Source organism: Bombyx mori, chromosome 1, assembly GCF_030269925.1.
Source record: "Bombyx mori chromosome 1, ASM3026992v2".
NCBI classification, from domain to species: domain Eukaryota; kingdom Metazoa; phylum Arthropoda; class Insecta; order Lepidoptera; family Bombycidae; genus Bombyx; species Bombyx mori.
The window spans coordinates 1,766,234-1,788,945 of record NC_085107.1 but is presented as its reverse complement, the minus strand read 5'-3'; the positions used below and the strand labels follow the sequence as shown (position 1 = coordinate 1,788,945).

At 39.0% G+C, this 22,712-nt stretch overlaps 1 protein-coding gene and 1 long non-coding RNA gene across 2 annotated transcripts; both read left to right on the top strand.

Moving 5' to 3' along the window:
• Positions 1 to 202: 202 nt before the first annotated feature.
• Positions 203 to 11,526, top strand: LOC101741691 (mitogen-activated protein kinase kinase kinase 12). Its single transcript, XM_038013651.2, has 8 exons — positions 203 to 371; positions 443 to 643; positions 1,722 to 1,898; positions 5,228 to 5,429; positions 5,514 to 5,852; positions 6,310 to 6,447; positions 7,244 to 7,420; positions 8,288 to 11,526. Exons 2-8 carry the CDS (start codon positions 463 to 465, stop codon positions 8,649 to 8,651), a joined length of 1,578 nt encoding a protein of 525 aa, XP_037869579.1. The 5' UTR covers positions 203 to 371; positions 443 to 462; the 3' UTR covers positions 8,652 to 11,526.
• Positions 11,527 to 14,640: 3,114 nt separating this feature from the next.
• LOC134199751 (uncharacterized) lies at positions 14,641 to 16,033 on the top strand. Its single transcript, XR_009974376.1, has 2 exons — positions 14,641 to 14,955; positions 15,883 to 16,033. It is a non-coding gene; the product is annotated as an uncharacterized LOC134199751 (long non-coding RNA).
• Positions 16,034 to 22,712: the final 6,679 nt, after the last annotated feature.

The window sequence follows — 22,712 nt, the reverse complement described above, 5'->3', positions numbered from 1 at the left end:
TAACGTCTTTCGAGCTAATATCTGACATTTAGAGCTTACGTACATTATTACATAATGTCCAATACATTTATTAATTTTAAGTAGCATAATATTGAAATTATGAGTTACAGTTTCTACGACATATTGAAATTTGTAACCAAACCATTTACAAAATATTTTTGCCATTATAAAATTTTCGATAGTTTTCGATGGTTTCACACTCTACGACTGGAGGTTTCCCTATGGGGTGAGGTAAAATAGGGTGGCGTGTGTAAAGCCGCGCGGGGCGCGAGGGCGAGCCAGATAGGCGCGCGTATAAAAGCTTAGTGCGGCGGGTGATCGTCAACATTACCGTTCACTCTGCAGTTTGTCAGACTCAGTCGTGTTCCAAAGTGAGTAACATAAACAGTCAAGTGTTAACTTCTTTGAAAATAGTTCCTAAAATTTGAACTGTTTTTTTAAGACTGGTTTTTGCGGCCAACCATGGATGAGCACGAGATTGCAGAGAACGAAGCGGGCGGGTTCTTGTCGAAGACTAGTACCCAAGACTTGCGGTTTCACTTCGAAGACGGGAAGAAGCCACTCTTCTGGATGGTGGGAATGATGGACTGCTTCACAAATATTTTCTCGCTCTTCGCCAACAGCGAAATGAGACCAACAAGAGGTGAGTTTTGAATATCTGCTTAATAAATTTGTAAAGTTCATCGGTGAAGTTTGTGAAGTTATTGTAGGCTTTTCGTCGCCGAACTTTCGATGAATCAGATTTTTAGATAACACATTCGATTTGTTTTCTCTATTTTAGGAGGAAAAGTTGAGGTCCTATCTAAAATTTTCATTAGTTGCATATTTTCGATAGACTGTTTAAGTGAGATTTAAAATTTAATTTACGTTAATTTCTTTATAATTTGAATTACTAATTTTAATAGTATCAATAATTATTCAACAATAAGGTATAAGCCACCCAGCACTGTAGTTTGCTACCATCCTGCCTTTTTCTGCAATTATGCTATAATGTGGTCCAGATTCAAGGCTAGGTCTCTTTCATGCAGTAGAATATATATATTATGGTGTCTAGACCAATAACCATGTCAACACCAATCTTTCATGTGTTGCAAATCAAATCTAAGTATAATAAAAAATCTTCATAATATCTAGATAATGAATGGGATTCAGGAATATAAAATAAAAAAATTAAAGCTGTGTCTTAATTTTGCATTGGGGTATGAAAATTTAATATTTTGTCCACTTGTTCCTTAAAAAAATATCTTCAATTAAATATACACTTTGAATATTTTCATATACATTAGTAGAAATAACAAAATTATCATGAAAATTGCCTTTGTTTCCCATGTCACAGAATTATTTGAGTTTGGCACATGGATGAATATGAAACTAAGAATATTGAAAATCCCAAAAAAATATATAACAATTATTTTATACATTAATTTATACTATTGCAAACTCAAAATTTTAATTAAAATGCGTATGGAACTCATGGTATGTTAATATAACATCCGGGGGCTTCCTCGATGAAGGGGGGGGGGGGGGGTTGTGGGGTTCCGGGATGCTGTACATTGATGTGCATTAAGTTGGGGGGAGGGGGGTGGTGGAGAGATGCACATATACGGTGGATCCTCACAATATAATTAACCTTCGTGTATTTTGCAAATGAATCTAATGAAAATTTATTTTGTGAGTTTAAGCCTTTTGTTGATTAATACTGAAGATGCTTTTTTTATCAGAGGAAGATTGGGAAGTGCCATTTGAGAGCATCACGGATATGATGTACCTAGGCTCTGGGGCCCAGGGGGTAGTGTACAGCGGCAACCTTAGAGGTGAAATGGTAGCCGTCAAAAAATTACGAGAGAAAGAAGAGACCGACATCATGCACCTGAGGAAACTCAACCACGACAACATAGGTGAGTGAGGGACGTGCTTAATAAATAAAACTAAAACGAATTTGTTTTATTGTACCCTTTTTCTTGTATGTGTTGCTTACGTTAATTACGGTTTCAACAATGATCCCGCGATACCAACAAATAATTTGTACTAGGACCCCGGTAACCGTACGTGCAACTTAACTTAAATATCAGCCCATTGAGTTTCTCGTCGGATTTTCTTAGCAGGTCGCGATTCGGATCCGGCAGTAGATTCATTCGCGAAGCAGCTGCTCTTGAGAGTTGTTAAGTCTTTTTCGGAAGCGTTCGGGTAGCTGTTAGCTAATCCCGCCCCTGGCTGAGCCTTTGCTCGCCCACCTGTCCTTGTGAAACTGGAAAGGCCTCCGGGCCACCAGTAATCCCGCAAACAAATAATTTGAAGTCGATCTTCAAATTATTACGCCTCTAAGACCATTTAAGTTCAATAAGTCCGTGGAAAGGTTAGCGAGGGAAGCAAGCGAACTGTTTCAGTACACAAAGTCAAAGGTGAGGCATCAGACGAGAGTTCAAGTTCAGTAGGTTGCAACTCACACCACGTTCAGAGCGCGGAGGGAAAAATTTCATTCATAATTTCTGCAACCAGTGGTGTATTCACAAATGTACATTTTGTTCTGTTTGTACTGCGTCACTGTTGTAATCACTTTCACTAGTACTATTAGCGTAAATAGGTAGACTAGCTGCCGGCTCATTCGACATTAATCGGACACCAGGTCTCTTAAACAACAGCATAAGTAAATTATTCAATCTCCAAAAAAGGTTAGAATTTATTAGGAAGAATTTCACTTTAAATAAAGGCAGTTCGTAACGAGTATCGCATGATTTTAAACCAACGACTGGCTCAAATTTGTCAGCTACGATATTTTATACACTTTTCTTTCAGTAAATGGTATATATTTCTTCGCTTTCTGGATTATTCACTTTAGCAACACACAACTAAGATTTTTCATTTCCTAATTTTACGGAATCTTCCCGTCGCTCGTCTTAAAAAGCTTGAAAACAAAGGTTTTCAATCAGAACGTCCTATCAGTCATTATATACGGGGCTGAGACGAGGACACCCAAGACCGGTTCAAAGTCGCATAGCGAGCTACAGAAAGAGCCACACTTGAATTTTCGCAGAAATAAAAAACGGGGCTATACAACAAAGAACCAGTCAGCAAGATAGCCAGAAATTAACGCTGAGGTGACAAAGAACCTGCCACGTATGCCAGAGAACTGTTAATGGCTAGAACCAAAGTCGCAAGATAGCCAGAATTGAACGACGAAGTAGCAATGAATTGGCCACGTATGCCAGAGAACTGTTAATGGCTAGATCCAAAGTCGCAAGATAGCCAGAATTTAACGCTGACGTAGCAATAAACTGGCTACGTATGCCAGAGAACTGTTAATGGTTAGATCCATTGTCGCAAAATAGCCAGAATTGAACGCTGACGTAGCAATGAACTGGCCACGTATGCCAGAGAACTGTTAATGGCTAGATCCAATGTCGCAAGATAGCCAGAATTAAACGCTGACGTAGCAACGAACTGGCCACCTATGGAAGAGAACTTAATGGCTAGATTCAAATTCGCAAGATAGCCAGAATTGAACGCCAAGGTGGCAATGGGCTGGCCACGTGTGCCAGAGAACTGTTAACAAAGTCGCATGATAGCCAGAATTGAACGCCAAAGTGGCAATGGACTGGCCACGTGTGCCAGAGAACTGTTAATGGCTAGAACCAAAGTCGCATGATAGCCAGGATTGAACGCTGAAGTGGCAATGAACTGGCCACGTATGCCGGAGAACTGTTAATGGCTAGAACCAAAGTCGTAAGATAGCCAGAATTGAACGCTGAGGTGGCAATGAAATGGCCACGTATGCCGGAAAACTGTTACTGGCTAGATCCAAAGTCGCAAGATAGCCAGAAGTGAACGCCTAAGTAGCAATGAATTGGCCACGTATGTCGGAGAGCTGTTAATGGCTAGAACCAAAGTCGCAAGATTGCTAGAACTGAACGCCGAAGTAGCAATGAATTGGCCACGTATGCCGGAGAGCTGTTAATGGCTAGAACCAAAGTCGCAAGATAGCCAGAATTGAACGCTGACGTAGCCATGAACTAGCCAGGTATGCCAGAGAACTGTTAATGGCTAGAACCAAAGTCGCAAGATAGCCAGAATTGAACGCTGACGTAGCAATGAACTGGCCATGTATGCCAGAGAACTGTTAATGGCTAGATCCAAAGTCGTGAGATAGATAGATAGAATTGAACGCTGAGGTGGCAATGAACTGGCCACGTATGCCGGAAAACTGTTACTGGCTAGATCCAAAGTCGCAAGATAGCCAGAAGTGAACGCCTAAGTAGCAATGAATTGGCCACGTATGTCGGAGAGCTGTTAATGGCTAGAACCAAAGTCGCAAGATTGCTAGAACTGAACGCCGAAGTAGCAATGAATTGGCCACGTATGCCGGAGAGCTGTTAATGGCTAGAACCAAAGTCGCAAGATAGCCAGAATTGAACGCTGACGTAGCCATGAACTGGCCAGGTATGCCAGAGAACCGTTAATGGCTAGAACCAAAGTCGCAAGATAGCCAGAATTGAACGCTGACGTAACAATGAACTGGCCACGTATGCCAGAGAACTGTTAATGGCTAGAACCAAAGTCGTAATATAGCCAGAATTGAACGCTGAGGTGGCAATAAACTGGCCACGTATGCCGGAGAACTGTTAATGGCTAGAACCAAAGTCGCAAGATAGCCAGAATTGAACGCTGACGTAACAATGAACTGGCCACGTATGCCAGAGAACTGTTAATGGCTAGAACCAAAGTCGTAATATAGCCAGAATTGAACGCTGAAGTGGCAATGAACTGGCCACGTATGCCAGAGAAATGTTAATGGCTAGAGCAAACCAAGTGTGGAGCATCTCTTGGGCAGACGGAGCACAGGCTTGCAAAAAGGTCCGCAAGAATTGGGTGAATAAAGTCGAATACCGATTTCAGTGGCACTTATTAGAAGCCTATGCCCAGAAGCCAAGTGTGGGCTACTGATGATAATGCCTGATAAGTTTTATTATTTAAAAAGATTTGCGTACGCGCATGCTATCCATCTGCAAGCTTAATAGAGACATAATTGCTTTATAAAAATATTGTACTATAGCAAAATCTTTTCTATGACCAAATTATGTGAATCTTAATTTCTTTCATCTAATGTCTTTTTCGCCATTTGCAATTATTGTTTTAACTAGTTCAGTACAAGTTCATTTGTTTTTTTTCAGTTTGCAACACGTAACTAAATTAATTCGATTTAATTTTTTTACCTACCTCTATGTTGTAGTTCGTTTCCGTGGCGTCTGCTCGGAAGGAGAAAACTATTGTATTATCATGGAGTTCTGTCAATACGGGCCACTCTACGACTTCCTTCACAGCGGTGCATCTTTTACACCCAGACAGATCATTAGGTGGGCCAAAGATATTGCCCAAGGCATGGTCTATTTGCACAACCGCAAGATTATCCATCGTGATCTGAAAAGCCCCAAGTAAGGAAGATATTAAATATGTATTTAAGATTAATTAAAATTATCGAAAACAGGAAATGTTAATGTACAATGTATTTTTAACAGTGTCCTGGTAGCTGACAATCTTGTCGCAAAGGTGAGTGACTTTGGCACCAGCCGAGAGTGGGACAACGAGAGTGCCGTCATGAGCTTTACTGGCACAGTGGCCTGGATGGCGCCCGAAGTGATTCGCCATGAGCCTTGCTCTGAGCGTGTGGATGTCTGGTCTTTCGGTGTTGTGTTATGGGAGCTGTTGACCCAGGAGATCCCGTACAAGACCTTGGAGACTCATGCTATTCTCTGGGGAGTGGGCACCGAAACTATTTTGCTGCCAGTTCCGAACAGTTGCCCGGAGAGCCTGAAACTCTTGCTGAACCAATGCTGGGACCGTGTGCCTAGGAACAGGTAAGAATAAATTACGTTCTTACGGATCCATCAGATCCAATAACCGTTGCATTAGCCGCCTTCAGCTCTCACACTAAGAGCGGGCTCAGGAACCCCGGTTACCGTACTTGTAGAACTCGACAAAGAGTTCGTCGTGCAACCGAACCCATGCATCACCTTACTCAGTTTCCGCCGGATCTTCTCAGCGGGTCGCGGTTCCAAGCCGGTAGTAGATTCATTCGCGAAGCAGCTGCTCCTGAGTTGTTAGGTCTCCTTCGGAGGCGCTCAGGCAGCTGTTAGCAAATCCCACCCCTACTGGCTGAGCCTTTGCTCGCCCACCTGTCTTGGTGAAACTGGAAAGGCCTCCAGGCCACCAGTAATCATTCAATCCTAAAAAAAGGTAAGAATAATAAAATATTTAAAAAGATTTCTTCTTAGTGCAATGAAGGTAGGGCTACAATTCAAACATACCTTCCAGGCCACCTTTCAAGATAATTTTGGCTCACTTGGACATCGCCGGCGCTGAATTCAGTAGGGTCCTGCCCGACCGTTTTAGCGTGACCCAGGCGACATGGCGTAAAGAGATCGAAAATGAAATGAAGGAGATCTATACGAGGTTCGATTATAACATTAGGCTATATGATAAGAATCTAATATTAATACGTAAAGTAAAAACTTTGTACACATTTTTACGAAAATTGTGTGGACGGAGGAGTATGAAATTTCCCACACTTATAGAGAATATAGAGAAAAAGTATTTTTTTTTTTTAATTATGCATAAAACATACATTAAATACGTAAAGCTCTCCCTCTTTAAGAACGGTTAGCTGGTAGATAACTCAATTCTTGAGTTAAGCTCGCCATTTTATAACGGTTTAAAATCAATTTTAAAAAAACAATACACACACACGCGCATGCATACTATTTGTTTATTATCATTGCTTAAAGTCTGTGGTCAAATTGAGAATAGATTAAATATTGTTTGTCTTTATTTATATTTGTCTAAAGTGTAGTCTTGGTGAAATCTGAAAGTAAAACAGTCTTTGACAATAGAATCATGATAGTGTACAAACTTATAATTTCAATGAATTATAGTTAAAATTCGACTACCGGTGGACCAGTAATGTCAATTAACACTAAACATACCATAACGGGTCAAATGACCCATTTTGAACGTTTGCATTGAAAGTGCACGTATCATCTTATTGCTTTTGCACATTGACTTCTTTCTTGACTTTTTACCAAATAATCTACAGTTATTATCATATACTTTTTATTTTGTTTTGTTTTTGTTTATCTTGAGTACTAATACATGTCGTATACCATTATCTACCCGGTACGGTAGCAATAAGTATCAGTAAGTGTTGGTATGATTAGTGTTAAAATGTCCCCATTTGGAATCGGTGCTCTAGGAACAAGGAGAAGTTTGAACAGGCTCAGAAACTGCAGTCAGTTCGTCGCGAGGAGTTGCGCTTGGCTCGCGACACGCGTCTCATCTACGAGCAGCAGCTCTCCCGCGCCAACGAACTATACATGGAGGTCTGCGCCGTCCGCCTCCAGCTCGAACAGAAAGAGAAGCACCTTGACGAGTGAGTTATATATACATATAAATGTTATTACTCGGCGATTTTTTTTTCTCCTACCTACGCCGAAAGTTCGGTTTTCCTCCCGGCTCAGGTAGCAATTTTACACGCGGCAGGAAATGACCTACTTTTCTCCCTTGGTGCACAATGTACTATTTTTTCCTACCTAACTTGATAGCCCTGAGAGGCTATTTTAGCGTAACGTTAACTAGTAAGTAGGTGAACTCACGGGGCTCAAACCGGAGTGATGCTAACACTGACCCCCTACCAAGAGCAGTGCTTCGCAGAATTTAGCACCGGAACGGAAACGCGACCCACTGAGAAGATTCGACGAGAAACTCAGTGGGCTGTGTCTGTGGATTAATTCGCTCGTCGAGCCCTTCGTCGCAAGCAACGGGTTCGACGAGGACGGTGACCGGTTCCGCGAATTAAAAGATAATGTTGAAATCGTTTTTTTTATATAATATATATTTTTAGCATGGATAGGTGGACGAGCCCACACCCCATCTGGTGTTAAGTGGTTATCGGAGCCCATAGACATCTACAACGTAAATGGTGCCACCCACCTTGAGATATGAGTTCTAAAGTCTCTAGTATAGTTACAACAGCTGCCTCGCCCTTCAAACCGAAACGAATTACTGCTCCACGGCAGTAATAAATATTCCTCATTTCTTTAAAGCGAACAGAGGAACATGAGAATTTCAGTCTCGCAGACAGGCTGTGCTTATTCTGTTCAATTCTAAGTCGACGCATAACTAATGAGCTGTTTTATTTAATAATTGTATTTTTAAACATTTAAATTTTCTCTAAAAGCTTATGAAGGTTGAAATACCTTACAAAGATAAGACGGGTCACGTAGCAAACAATTCGCAGGCGCGAGAAAGCTCTGAAACTCTGCCGTTGCGGCCTGCGTAAGACTCTGAAGTACTACCAGCGTCAGAACTCGTCATCGTCGGACGGTAAGTCTCCGCTCGAGGTCATCACGGAGGTGCCTCGCCGTCGCAAGCGCCCGGAGGCCCACGTGATCGTGAGCTACATAGAAGAAGACAGACAGACGGTCACCACCGTCATGGAGGAGTGCGAGTGCATAGACAACTGCAAGAACAACAACTTGGACGTAATACAGACCAGCGTGGTCGAGAGGAACGGTAACATTGAAGAGACCACCTGCGCCTTCCCGTTCGGCAGCAATGACAACTACGCCCCAGGTCAAATCCCAGATGTGGCTCACGTCTAAACAGCCTCTGGTCTAACCTCTGTACCATTTAATTTCGGTTCAGGCAAGATGGATATTCGTTGGCGTGCAGAGGCCCGATTTTACGTCAAACATCCCACTTTTTACGGTTACGTTCGTAAAGGAAAGGATCACGGAATTGTGACGAAAGGATTTTGTTTGTTAAATATTTATTTATGTCCCTAAAACGAGTTCAGTTTTATTTTCCCCGGATCGGAGTTTCGTAACATATATTTCATGTCTATCTCAATGTGTGTAAGGTTATTACAAAAAAAAAAAAACAATAAAATATCAAGAAAACCGCAGCACGAATAAATGAAAGTGTTAGCAAAAAAAAAATTGTGTTTATTAGTTTATAGGAAGTAATTGAACGTTTAGATTGCAATAGTAAGCGATTTAACTTGATAACCACATAAATATACTCGTAGTAGTCGTTGGCAGTGACTAATTGTCGCATGCAGATCGCACATTCGTATCGTTATTGTAATAGCCACATTTGTGATTGTTGTTGATGTACTCCTGCATTCTATGCGTCGATCCTTTCCTAGGACTCTGGTAATAAAATAAAATAAAATATTAGCCACCATCGTCAGCGGCCTCTCAAAGACCGTACCAGAGTACAACCAGCCCGTGAAATTTTCAAAACGGTCGTTCGATTTTTTTATACATCATCACTTCGTAAGGCTGATTTTACACATGTTTATATGTATATATAATATATATTATATTAATCTGTTTATTTTCAAAGTTTCAATCACCGAATGTGAGTCCTAATGATTTCAACCCGTAATTATATTTGTACCAATCAATTATATTTAATTAAGGTTGTTATTGGTTTGATTCTGTCTTTCCGAAAATGCTCTTATTGTATGCGACGGGTTGATTTTGAAATATAGTGTGGTTTTTATTCGATTCAAACGTAAATCTGATTAAAATCCTGAGAATAGGTTTTCGCCGGAGACCACAGTATTGTTAAGAAATATATTTTCACATTCTCACGGGACGCGGGCTCGGCAGTGTTTTTACAACACATTCATTATAATTAAAGTTAAGTTTATTGGATTCTTTAAAAATATTATAATAATTATAGATTCCACAGTATTTGCTTATTTTTCGTAATTCCTAAAGTGTACTTGAACTTTGAAATAATGTTTTAAACCAAATTTCTGAAATATCCTTAAGCGTTTGTTCAAAGTTGCATTCGAGTAAGACTAGTCTGGTTAAATTAAGTCTATTGTGATGCGAGAGTGAAGCGCTAAGAGTGATATTTTTATATAAACGTATGGAGTAAGGATTTAGCTATCTCGTGTGTTTAAATAAGAATGAAATGCAAACATTGCGCATGCTAGTTTTGGACATGGAATGAGATAAACGTGATTTTCGTTTAAAAATTACAATCGATACGAAAAATACCGTTACAGGACGCGCCATACAACTTATGTTTTAGTTAAAACTCGTAATTATGAAGAGAAAAATTAATATGTCAAAATGTATTGAATATGTTTATTTTATTTTTTATTTCATCATACGTTTTATATTTTGCAAGTTATATCTTGAATCTAATGTTTACTATACTAAGATAATTTTTATATTTTATACCATATCGAATAAATAAAAGAAGTTTGAGGTTCAACATTAGAATCTCAGGTAATGAATGAATGATGAATGAATGATTTATTTTATTTCAGACAACAATAAGTCCATATGTGTACATAGTATCATTGAAATATACTTAACATTAACAAAACCAATCAAATAAAAAATATACATTTATTAAAAGTAGCTATCAGTGGAATACATTTCAAATATTCCATTCCACTGATACCTACATCGAACCAACCATTATTATTACTAATATTATTTACTCCGCAAGTGAACCATGGTACAATGGTTCAAGTACCGACAATGACCGGTAATGATCTCTTAATTCATTCTAGTCAAAATTACGCCGAAATGGAAGCATTTTTTTTTTAACACCATCGAGGACACTTGCTTAAGTTTCCCACCCAGCCATGGTCAGTGTTTGTTGCCTATGCCAAAAAATGCTAGTGATTGGAATTATTACGGATTTTAGATCTTCTCTGGCGTTAAAAATTAGCGGAACATTCGCGAAAGAAATTCACTTACAAAACTGACGAATCTGTGAATTTACCTTTATTCATCTATTGTCGCGGACTGGCCTTCTTTCGATAAATTGTTTGTTTATTTTATTTTTAAATTAGAAAACGATCAGCGAACATAAATAATTTAAAAATTATTTGATAAATAACATTCCGATTAATATCATCTTCACATAAAAAGGGTACAATTTAATTCGAATTTTGATATTATACTTATTGGACTTAAATTTAATATCGACAACAAAAGTGCAGCATGAGACGACTTCTTGGAACATGCTTTAAATGAATTAGTTTTACAATAGTTTTTGAAAGTTTTCGATGCATTTTGCTTCGACTGTACGCAGGGAAAGGAATTTGAATCATTCTTTAAGATTCTTCTGATACGATTATATGATGTACTTTGCGATATTCTCTTTTCTCCGAGCGGCTTTTATTGTAATCAACTCCTCACTAAGACTTGATGTTGTAGAAGCCAGGGCTTTATTCGCGATCACTTCTCAACTTGATGAACGAATTGGTCAGTAAGGCATTATTGTATCCCGATTAATTAAAAAAAAAAACTGATGTTATTAAAATTAATGATTATAAAAAAATTAAATGTCCGTGTTTTGTGATTTTGAAATGTTACAGACAAATTAATATTTAACGTACATATGTAGTATGTAATTCGAGTATGTAATCACATCGGCCCTGGCATTTCAGTAGATTAGCCTAATTTATTATAATATGTCATTTAAAAATATCAAATGTAATCTGGTTGATGAAATAAAGTTTAATCTCAATTTGGGGTGTCTCATTCGACTTCTATTTTTGTATTCTATTTGTTTCCCGATAATTGAAGTTATACTTCTTGAGGCGCGTTATGAAAAATTGATGACAGTGAAGTTTTACGATGCGCGCGCACCGTGACACAAAATTAACAGAAATGAAGTTGCACACTAAATCGCTCATTACAATACGACCGACGTAGCTTGGCGAGTCTGATAATAGCCGCAGGTGAACTTTCGCGCATGTACACTCGTAAAAAAAGTGTTATTAGCATTCATTTTTTACTAATATAAATGACAAAATTATTATTAAATATAATTCATACTAAATATTATTAAATTATTAACGTTAAATATTTATTATTAATTAATTAATATTAAAAAAAAATAAAAATAAAATAAAAATAAAGTATAACTTCTTACGCGCGTACATAAGTACACGCACCCCTTTTCATTTTCCAGTGTCGGGGCGTGTGCTTTGGAAACATAGTATCTTTAAAGGAATAACCACATGAACTACATATTCTCGAAATTAAAAGCAAATTGAATTACTGCGTGCTAGAAGCATGATTGGATTTGCTGAGTGCACATACCATTTAGATTGCAATCCAGATTAGATCTAGGTACTACTTGTACGATTTAGCTAATATGTCCTGTAATGGACTGTAATGATTGTAACTTGTTTTGTGCATCAATAAATTAAAATAAAAAAAGAGTGTGTAGCTAATTGTCATTGCTTACAGCATCAGTTGAATTATGTTTTGGGAAACAAGTTGGCGCACTATGGGTTTTAAAATCGCCACTAGGTACAGATTATCTTGCTGGTGGTAGAGGATAATCCTAGTCCTCACCCCAGCTCTACTCTCGTGTAAAGGGTGCGATATTATTTGTTCAATGCAATTGAAATTTCGACTTGAGGAGATTGTGGCATTTTTTATTGTCCTTGTAGGCAGATGAGCATACGGCCCACCTGATGGTGAGTGGTTACCTCGTCGCCTATGGACTTCAGCAATGCCAGGGGCACAGCCAAGCCGCTGCCTATTAAGAAGTTATTTAAGTTGTGCTGAGTCTATGCGAAGTCTTGAACTTGTCAGCCGTTAACATGGATGAATCAAAGAACTATTTCACAAATATTAAACAAAAAAAGAAAAAGCGGTCGCTCGTACGGAGAGACTAATTAAAAAGATAAAAATAAATTGTGCTTTATTATAAAAATTCGAAATAATAGGAATTCACGAATACATTTGGTGAAGTAAAATATTGTTAATGGGGTTGGCTTTAAGCGTTATTTCTTGGAATTGGAACACTGAGTTAGCGTAATCACTACATAGTATAAAACAAAGTCGCTTTCTCTGTCCCTGTGTATGCTTAAATCTTTAAAACTACGCAACGGATTTTGATGCGGTTTTTTTTAATAGATAGAGTGATTGAAGGGGAAGGTTCATATGTATAATAACATCCATATAATAGTGCAGAAATCAATAATAAATTACAGTTACCGAAGCGATTTTTTTTGATTTGATTTGATTTGATTCGAATCGAGGGCGGGTAGCTAGTTATTTATAAAACGACAAATAGAAGAAAAAAAAGAACATGTTTCATATAAGGAAAGGTTTTTTTCTATATTATGAATACTGGCAATATACGACAGACACGTGGGCAATTAGGTATTCTCTATGTTGAATACCGAAACATTTCTTTTATTATTTATTATTATGATTGAAAGTTTACTGGTGGCCCGAAGGCCTTTCCAGTTTCACCAGGACAGGTGGGCGAGCAAAGGCTCAGCCAAGAGGGGTGGGATTTGCTAACAACTGCCCGAGCGCCTCCGAAGGAGACCTAACAACTCAAGAGCAATTGTTTCGCGAATGAATCTACTACCGGATCGGAATCGCGACCCGCTGAGAAGATCCGGCGAGAAACTCAGCGGGCTGATGCATGGGTTAGGTTGCACGTCGACCTCTTTGTCGAGTTCGACGAGTACGGTTACCGGGGTCCCTAAGCCTGCCCCTAGTATTAGAGCTGAAGGCATCTAATGCAAAGGTTATTGGATCTGATGGATCCGTAAGGACGTGTCTAGGGCGTCGACGGTGACTGGCTCCTGCATGATCAGGATTCGGGGAGTAGTCAGCGGCGGCAACGATAAGGCGATTATCATGACGCATAGCCTTATCGAAGTATCGTTCCGACGCTGACTTCATGTATTTCCGAATTGATTCGAGGCCCAGGTCGTCGTGTAGGTCAACGTTCCTCACGAACCACGGAGCCCCGACAGCTAACCTGCAAAAGCGGGATTGTAGGGATTGGAGGGTGTCTATGTGTGTGCGGGCCGCGTGAGCGAACACCACACTCGCGTAAGTCATGACGGGCCTTATGCAAGTTTTGTAAAGTGTCACCTTGTTCCGAAGGGACATTTTACTCCGCTTACAGATCATGGGGTAGAGTCTACCGAGAATAAACGCGGCACGGTCACGGACTGATTTTATATGCGGGCGGAATGTCATCGATGCATCCAGGGTAACGCCCAGGTACTTGACCTTCCTGGCCCAGGGTATGGGTTGTCTAAAGAGAGTAATCGGGGGTGGCGAAACATTTCTATAAATTAATACAATAATGCCAACATGAAATCTAATCTGAGTCCCGTAGTGCAATAGTTGTTAATATCCGCCATTTTAGTTTCCACTTAACACCAGGTGGGCTGCAAGGTTGGTGGTAAGCTCGTCCACCTATCTAGGCAATATAAATATATAACAGTTTGTAGACCAAAACTGTAAGATGTAATGCCGGGGGAAGTTACAACTTGCTACTCTCAACCTGCAGCTATCTTGCAGAAAGAAGCCCCTAATAACGTACTGCCGAATATTGAGCAGTGGAAGATACCACCCAAAGACTCTTCTCTACCTCGAGAGAATCAATAATATCTGCACAATAGGGTTCAAAATTCTCACCTCCGTACAATATCAACAATGATAGAAGACCTTACACAACACAGACTTATAAAATATTTCGGCTCTCTGCGATTAGTGACTAAGAAGGTATTTCCCGCTCTAACGAGGTTGACTTTTATTTTACAAACCTAAACTAGCTCTATGGGTCTGTATTGTACGTCCCTTTACGTACGACGGATAATTGAATTTCAAATTTGATGTATTTTATTGTAACTATGTGTTTTAACTCTAAAGGGTTAATAAGAACCATCACTATTTGTAAGAGTAAATTAGCATACAATTTGTAAACGCGGAGAGAAAAATAATTGCTTATAGCAAGCACACTGCTCGAAAGTTCATGTATCGCAGTTAATGTGGCCCGAAAATCAAATTAAGTGTCTATATGGAAAATAAAGCTCACAAGACTAATTAATCTGATAATTTGTCGGAAAATCATTAATGTTTTGTTCGACAACTTTGAAAATAATAATGGGTATCATTCATAACAGTTATTTCGTTTCTATATAAGCAGTTACAAGGAAGTGCTCCGTTTGGGTTAGTCAGCGCTAAGGTACAACCCGGTTACGTGAAATACGTGACCTCGCATCGATGACGTCATCGCCCTGTAACGCGCAAGAAAACTAACCAAATAATTGAGAACTTGTGTATCTATATGTGTTATATTTATTTGAAACTAATATTACAGTTGATGTGATCAGTCGAGTTCATTTTTTTAAGCCACTAATGATGAGCTATCCGCATTTGAGTCCTCTATTATCAAAGGTGGCAATCTGTGCATTTGGACAAAAAAATGTTATTGATATGTCAATACAGATTGATTTCAATATAATCGTCTCCTTCAAAGAATACGGTTCAAAACCTACATTAAATAAAGGTTAATACTTAACCTGTTATTTATCTAAAATATCGTTCAGAAGAGTTTTGTGACTGCCAATGGAATACAAAGTCAATAATTCGTTTTTCTGATTTACCAATAATTGTCCAAAAGTCACATTGCCGGCTTTGATAATAGTCGACTCATTTATATGTTGGAAGTTTGTTAATTAGATGTACCACTATAGCGATCATGACCGATACGGCTCAACTTCAAATAGCAATGTTTGCTTGCTCCAGGCCGTTTTACGTGATCAATTTTATCGTCCAATTTGCATGAGACTCGATGCTTGTTTGAATAAAGTAAAACGTGTGGATTCGATAATATCCAAAATTAAGAGCCTATCAATAAAGGGTGCCCTTGTCAACCTTGGCTCCGTCCTTTGCCGCGAGGCTTCAGAATTGTTATTTTGTTGTGAAATAATACATAAGTTTCCAAAATATCTTTACTCCCACTCAGGAGTACAAAATCTAAAATGTATTCGATATGACAGATGAACTTGAAAATTAATATGCATTGTTCCAGATCCAAAATAATAAACGAAATATGTATATATAGAAAAACCTAATTAAGTAAACAAATTGTGAGTGCTTAAGAAGAAAAGGACCATAAATATTTTGTTCTAAACACCAATATATTGATTTTTTTAATATAAAGATTTTTATGAAAATTATAATTTGCGTAATTACTGGTGGTAGGACCTCTTGTGAGTCCGCACGGGTAGGTACCACCGCCCTGCTTATTTCTGCCGTGAAGCAGTAATGCATTTCGGTTTAAAGGATGGGGCAGCCGTTGTAACTATACTGAGACTTTAGAACTTATATCTCCAGGTGGGTGGCGCATTTACGTTGTAGATGTCTATGGGCCCCAGTAACCAATTAACACCAGGTGTACTGTGAGCTCGTCCACCTATCTAACCAATAAAAAAAAAGTATTCCATTTATGATCTTCATTTATGAAGTTTTTTTTTTTTAAATTAATTTACAATATACAAAACTTTGTTCTGGAATCTGGAAATCTGTATCGTGGTATAATGGAAAATAATGGTTGTTTTATTCGGAGCGGTGGTACCAGGATTCTGATCTTTCGGCAATTACCAAATTCTTTGAGAAAATACTTTGTGTTCACGAACGATTTTCGCGACATCATGATGTCGTGCTTAGGATCTGTATTATGTCGTGCGATGAGAATCTAATCCGCATAATTAACAAACTTGTCTTGTTTCTGTTTGGGCATCCTGTGCGTTGGCAGTGGTGGGAATTATCATCTCGCAGGTTTCTGCCGCAATGTAGTCAAGCATTCTAGTTTACAGGGGTGCTATGTCACCGAGGCTTTCTTGTTGTAAAGTCATGGTTTCGGCAATCACCTAACAAGTAAGTCGTGTTTCAATCTATACTTAAAAATAAGATTAGAGTGTCTGTTTGTAATATTGAAATAACCGTCTTTTACTACATGCATATGAATATATACGGTACATACACCAAAATAACATTTTTTACAATTTTTGTCTGTCTGTCTGTTTTTTCCGGCTAATCTCTGGAACGGCTGGACCGATTTTCATGAGACTTTCACTAATAGGTAGCTGATGATATAAGGAGTAACTTAGGTTACTTTTTTAGATTAACTTCGCCCCGCGGCGTCACCTGCAGCTATTGTCGTACCGCGCGCAAAATGGCGGGCTTCGCCTATCAATAATAAAATGTAATGTTTCCGAAGCGAACCGAGGGCGGGTCGCTAGTTTACAATAAAACAAGCGGACCCGACAAACGTTGTCGTGTCTTAAATCCGAAAATTTGATATATTTTTTTACAAAAAGCATCTTTTAGTGGATTGAATTTTCAATTGAATTCATTCTAGAATTCACTGCAACTGCAAAAATTCATCAAAAGCGGTCCAGCCGCTTAGAGTATTACATCATACAAACGGCCAGAAGAATTGTATGTATGAAGATATAGGATTATAGTAAAATGCCGTTTATATTTCCCCTGTTCACCTAAAGTCCGTAACTAAGCCGTTTATGAAACAAAGTTTACTCAAAGGGCTTTAAAGCTTACGGAGACGTTAGTGATTGTATTTAATAATAAATGCTGCTAATGCAATGTATTCAATATGGTAATCTATTGGTATCTAATTAATTTATTTGTGTACATTTTCTAAATATAGGGGAGGTTCAAAATTCGGTTGTTCTTTTTAATGTTTGTCACCAATGAACGAAGAAGACATATAAAGCGACTAGGAAAATTGTTTCAGACTGCAGTCTAATGACACATTTTGAAACAGGTTCATTAGTTTAATAAACAAAACTAAACGGAAAAAAAATTCGTCCAAGTGTAGGAAATTACATTTTTTGCTAGTTAATGATCTTCGATCGCTTAGTTTTTTGGAATGTTTGTATTGAGTTGGTTTTTTATTTATTTGTACCTATTATGTTATAGTGAGCCGTATTTATTTTATTAGTGTACACGATTAATATGTAAACGTGGTTACTAGATTTTATAGATATTTCATCGCAAATTCCGCCATCGCCTTGAGATAAGAAGACGGAGTTTTAATTGTAGTAATCGAACGGTAACCCTTTAAATCGAACATTATGTCCTACCATTATGAAATCGTCTTATCGGATACATAAATGGAAATAGTAATTAAGAATTTAGACAGGACTATAAACTGAGAAGAGTAACACGACAGACGGATGTGAGCATTAGCCCGAGGAATCAAAGTCTACCAGCGTTTCTTCATCATTTTCTTAATTCTCCATCCCTTACAGTCGATTTCCTTTTACTCAAGATGACGTTAAATTTGGTTATTTTCAATAATTTTCCAACAGTCCCATTACCTATTCCGATAATAAAAGATAATCACGATAAAATTGATTCGGCCTAAATAGAACCGGGTCAAGCAAGTCCACTAGGACTGAGGCGAATCTGACGGCGACATTTTGGCGACATAAAATTGGCAGGTGTTTGTTTATCAGCTAGGCCCTTTAATATTTTTTTTTTTTATTGCTTAGATGGGTGGACGAGCTCACAGCCCACCTGATGTTAAGTGGTTACTGGAGCCCATAGACATCTACAACGTAGACGCGCCACCCATCTTGAGATACAAGTTCTAAAGTCTCAGTATAGTTACAACGGCTACCCCACCCTTCAAACCGAAACGCATTACTGTTTCACGGCAGAAATAAGCAGGGCGGTGGTACCTATCCGCGCGGACTCACAAGAGGTCCTACCACCAGTAATTACGCAAATTATAATTTTGCGTGTTTGATTTTTATTACACGATGTTATTCCTTCACCGTGGAAGTCAATCGTGAACATTTGTTGAGTACATATTTCATTAGAAAAATTGGTACCCGCCTGCGGGATTCGAACACCGGTGCATCGCTTCAACACGAATGCACCGGACGTCTTATCCTTTAGGCCACGACGACTTAAAATATGCACTTAATATGCACACATAATAGATTTTACTAAAATTAAATGACAAATTCTGCGGAATACGTAGGCGCTCATACATAATTTTCGCCGAATGATTGCAAAGGATAGTTTTTCAATCTATAAAAGGCTTTCACGACACCCATATAGATATTATGTTGTTTTGACGTTTTCAATTTTTCGAAAAGGATGCAGCGACAATCATCGCGGCTCAGCTCTACTATTCGTGATCCTCGTCGAACTCGTCGATTACGACGAAGAGTTAGACGAGTGAACTAACCCATAGACACAGCTCACTGAGTTTCTCGCCGGATCTTCTCAGTGGGTCGCGATTCCGATCCAGTGGTAGATTCTGAGAAGCACTACTCTTGCTAGGGCTAGTGTTAACAAATTTTCTCAGCTTGAGCCCGTAAGCTCACCTAACGGACCTGGCGTAGCTGGAATAGTGTATAAAGAACTATATATAAATAGTGGGGGGAAAAAAATATTTGTGTTTGTGACCAAATAAATGTTATCAGTTGCTCGTTTTTTTATTACCTTCGAATGGAATCGTGGCTTCTTGCTAGTCTTTATTATCGATGCCAGTGGAGCCTCTGTCTACTGTTAAATACTCTTTTCTTGTTTGAGAAAGGACTGTCGCAGCGCTGGAGGAACGCCAAGGAGGAGAGTTCATTCCGGAGCTAGACGGTACGGCACAGAAATGATCTCTGACAGCGCACTTCAGCTTAATTGAGCTGTGATACAGCGACTATGTACTAGCTAATGAAGGACTAATCCTGAAAAAAAACTCGGAGTATTTCTTAATTGATTTTCTAAGCCGGTTGAGTCGTGTGGTTTGCTCAATAATACTCACCAAAGGTACCCTTTTTTAATATGTAGATCTCTTGGCCGTTTTTGTGTTAAGTGGTTATAACCGCTTTCAAGGATGTCTCCGGGAGGCCATTGGGTGGTGGTATTCGACGCCCATACTACAAAGCTCCTTAGTGTCTTAGTACAGGCAAACGAATCCAAGTTGATTTCCGCAATAAAAGCAACTTGCGTAATTATTGGTGGTCGGACGTCTGGGGTCCGCGCGGGTAGATACCACCGCCCTGCCTATTTCTACTGTGAAGCAGTAATGCGTTTCGGTTTGAAGGGTGGAGCAGCCGTTGTAACTATACTGATACCTTAGAACTTATATTTCAAGGTGGGTGGCGCGTTTACATTGTAGATGTCTATGTGCTCCAGTAACCACTTAACACCAGGTAAGTCGTAAGCTTGTTCACCCAGCTAGAAATAAAAATAGTTAGTAAGTACGAATTACATATAGGTATTTATTTCGTATTCAAATATTTCGTCACACGTAAACTAAAATTAACTTGCAACAAATTCACCTTAAAATAAATTGAGGGCCAGTCGAGTGGTGAAGTTAAGAACCCATTTGGCCCACATCCTTTCATAACGCAAAGAACAAGCATTTTCATGTAAACACGATTGCTTTACATATTTTCGCGTAATAATTTCGCGCAGACTACGGGGAGGACAATAACCAGATACTTTATTGTGTGTAAACTAAAATTTGTTTAAAAAAAAGTAAAGGTTCGAATTTTGGATCCGAGAAATAATAAAGTCCTAAATAAGTTAGATTTATTGACGTCATAATAATATTCAAAACGTGTTCAATGGTCAATGCAATTTTATGTGCCAAGTTTTGATAAAGTGACCGTCAACCAAAAGAAGCTCAATCCTGTCATAAGCTTCTTCGAATTGAAACTTCTTCCAATTGATAGTTTGAGAGATAGGAAATAAATGAACACGCTAAAACACATTATTATTGCCATTATATACACAGTTACTGCTAAAATTTAAATCACTGAGGAACATGAAGAAAAATCAAGTATAATTAAATTGTCAATTTTCCACATTCAAATAAGCATAAGCATATGTATTATTAGTATTTGGTCGTCGTCGTGGCCTAAAGGATAAGACGTCCGGTGCATTCGTATCTAGTGATGCACCGGTGTTCGAATCCCGCAGGCGGGTACCAATTTTTCTAATGAAATACGTACTTAACAAAATGTTCACGATTGACTTCCACGGTGAAGGAATAACATCGTATAATAAAAATCAAAACCCCCAAAATTATAATTTGCGTAATTGCTGGTGGTAGGACCTCTTGTGAGTCCGCACGGGTAGGTACCACCGCCCCGCCTATTTCTGCCGTGAAGCAATAATGCGTTTCGGTTTGAAGGGTGGGGCAGCCGTTGTAACTATACTGAGATCTTAGAACTTATATCTCAAGGTGTGTGGCGCATTTACGCTGTAGATGTCTATGGGCTCCAGTATCCACTTAACACCAGGTGGGCTGTGAGCTCGTCCACCCATATAAGCAATAAAAAAAAAAATCGTGAAAAATCAAGCATAATTAAATTGACAATTTTCCACATTCAAATAAGCATAAGCATATGTATTATAGAGTACTATGAGTTTCAAATTTTACACCGACGCCTTTTAGATGTAGTGAGAATTTCATAGTCTTTGATTTCAGTGCCGAACTGAAAATTAAGTTTGCTACGGTACCTAGCGCAGAAGGATCTTTGCATCACGACACAACACAAACAAGTTCGACGTGCAAGCTAACCCATGCATTAGCTCGCTGAGTTTCTCGCCGGATCTTCTCAGCGGGTCGCGATTCCGATCCGGTTGTAGACTCCTTTTTTTTTTATTCTTAGATGCATGGCCTAGCTCACAGCCGACCAGGTGTTGAGTGGTTACTGGAGCCCATAGACATCTACAACGTAAATGCGCCACCCACCTCGAGATATAAGTTCTAAGGTCTCAGTATAGTTACAACGGCTACCCCACCCTTGGAACCGAAACGCATTACTGCTTCACGGCGGAAATAGGCGGGGTGGTGGTACCTACCCGTGCGGACTCCCAACAGGTCCAACTACCAGTGATTACGCAAATTATAATTCTGCGGGTTTGATTTTTATTACACGATGTTATTCCTTCACCGTGGAAGTCAATCGTGAACATTTGTTGAGTACGTATTTCATTAGAAAAATTGGTACCCGCCTGCGGGATTCGAACACCGGTGCATCGCTACATACAAATGCACCGGACGTCTTATCCTTTAGGCCACAATGACTTCAACTATACTGAGACCCTAGAACTCATATCTCAAGGTGGGTGGTAGCGTTTACGTTGTAGATGTCTATGGGCTCCAGTAACAGTAACACACCAGGTGGGCTGTGAGCTCATTCAACCATCTACGCAATATAAAAAAAAATGTTTTATTTATTTTCTAATTACACTCAGGAGCTTAATTCGGTAATTTGAAAGTGTATTAAAGTGTTGTAATCGAAACGAGACACGAAAATCTTCTTACAAACGCTACGTGCGTCTAATCCAAGTACTCCGAGAACAACCGTGAACTCAGCTGATTGGAATTAAGAGCTTACGCTAGGTGCGCGCACATAACGTTTTTGCATCACATTACAGATCAACACTGGAACAGAATTATTCGTGTCGAACGTTCTATAGCGTTGAAGATTTCAGCAACTTGAAATAATTTCTGGACTATTGACGTCATAGTGCCATGGAGAGAAACGGTGAGTACATTTTGTGAACGTGTCTATTACTAGTAGAATAGCTTGTTGTTTTAACTTTAGCTTGGCGTCTTTCTGATCTTATTGGTGGAAATCGGCAACCTGCCTACAACAGTTGGGAAACATACGTCGATTTAAAGAGTATGATGACATGTCCCAACGCCATTAAGAATCACAGCTTGATTTTTTTACCTCAAGACTGTATTAATGTTGTGCAGTTTTTGAAATCGGGTCGCCAACTAAGGCTCTATATAATCGGTTTTAAAAGTAAGCTGATACTAGGTGGACAGTGAAGCTGTTCTCCCATCTAGCGCACACAACATTCTAATAG

What these genes read in the sequence shown, in the direction of transcription:
- LOC101741691 (XM_038013651.2), top strand. Translation starts at nt 463, where the DNA reads ATGGATGAGCACGAGATTGCAGAGAACGAAGCGGGCGGGTTCTTGTCG. An exon ending in ACTCAACCACGACAACATAG is followed by an intron (nt 1,899 to 5,227) that starts GTGAGTGAGGGA and finishes TCTATGTTGTAG; the next exon opens with TTCGTTTCCGTGGCGTCTGC. An exon ending in GACCGTGTGCCTAGGAACAG is followed by an intron (nt 5,853 to 6,309) that starts GTAAGAATAAAT and finishes CATACCTTCCAG; the next exon opens with GCCACCTTTCAAGATAATTT.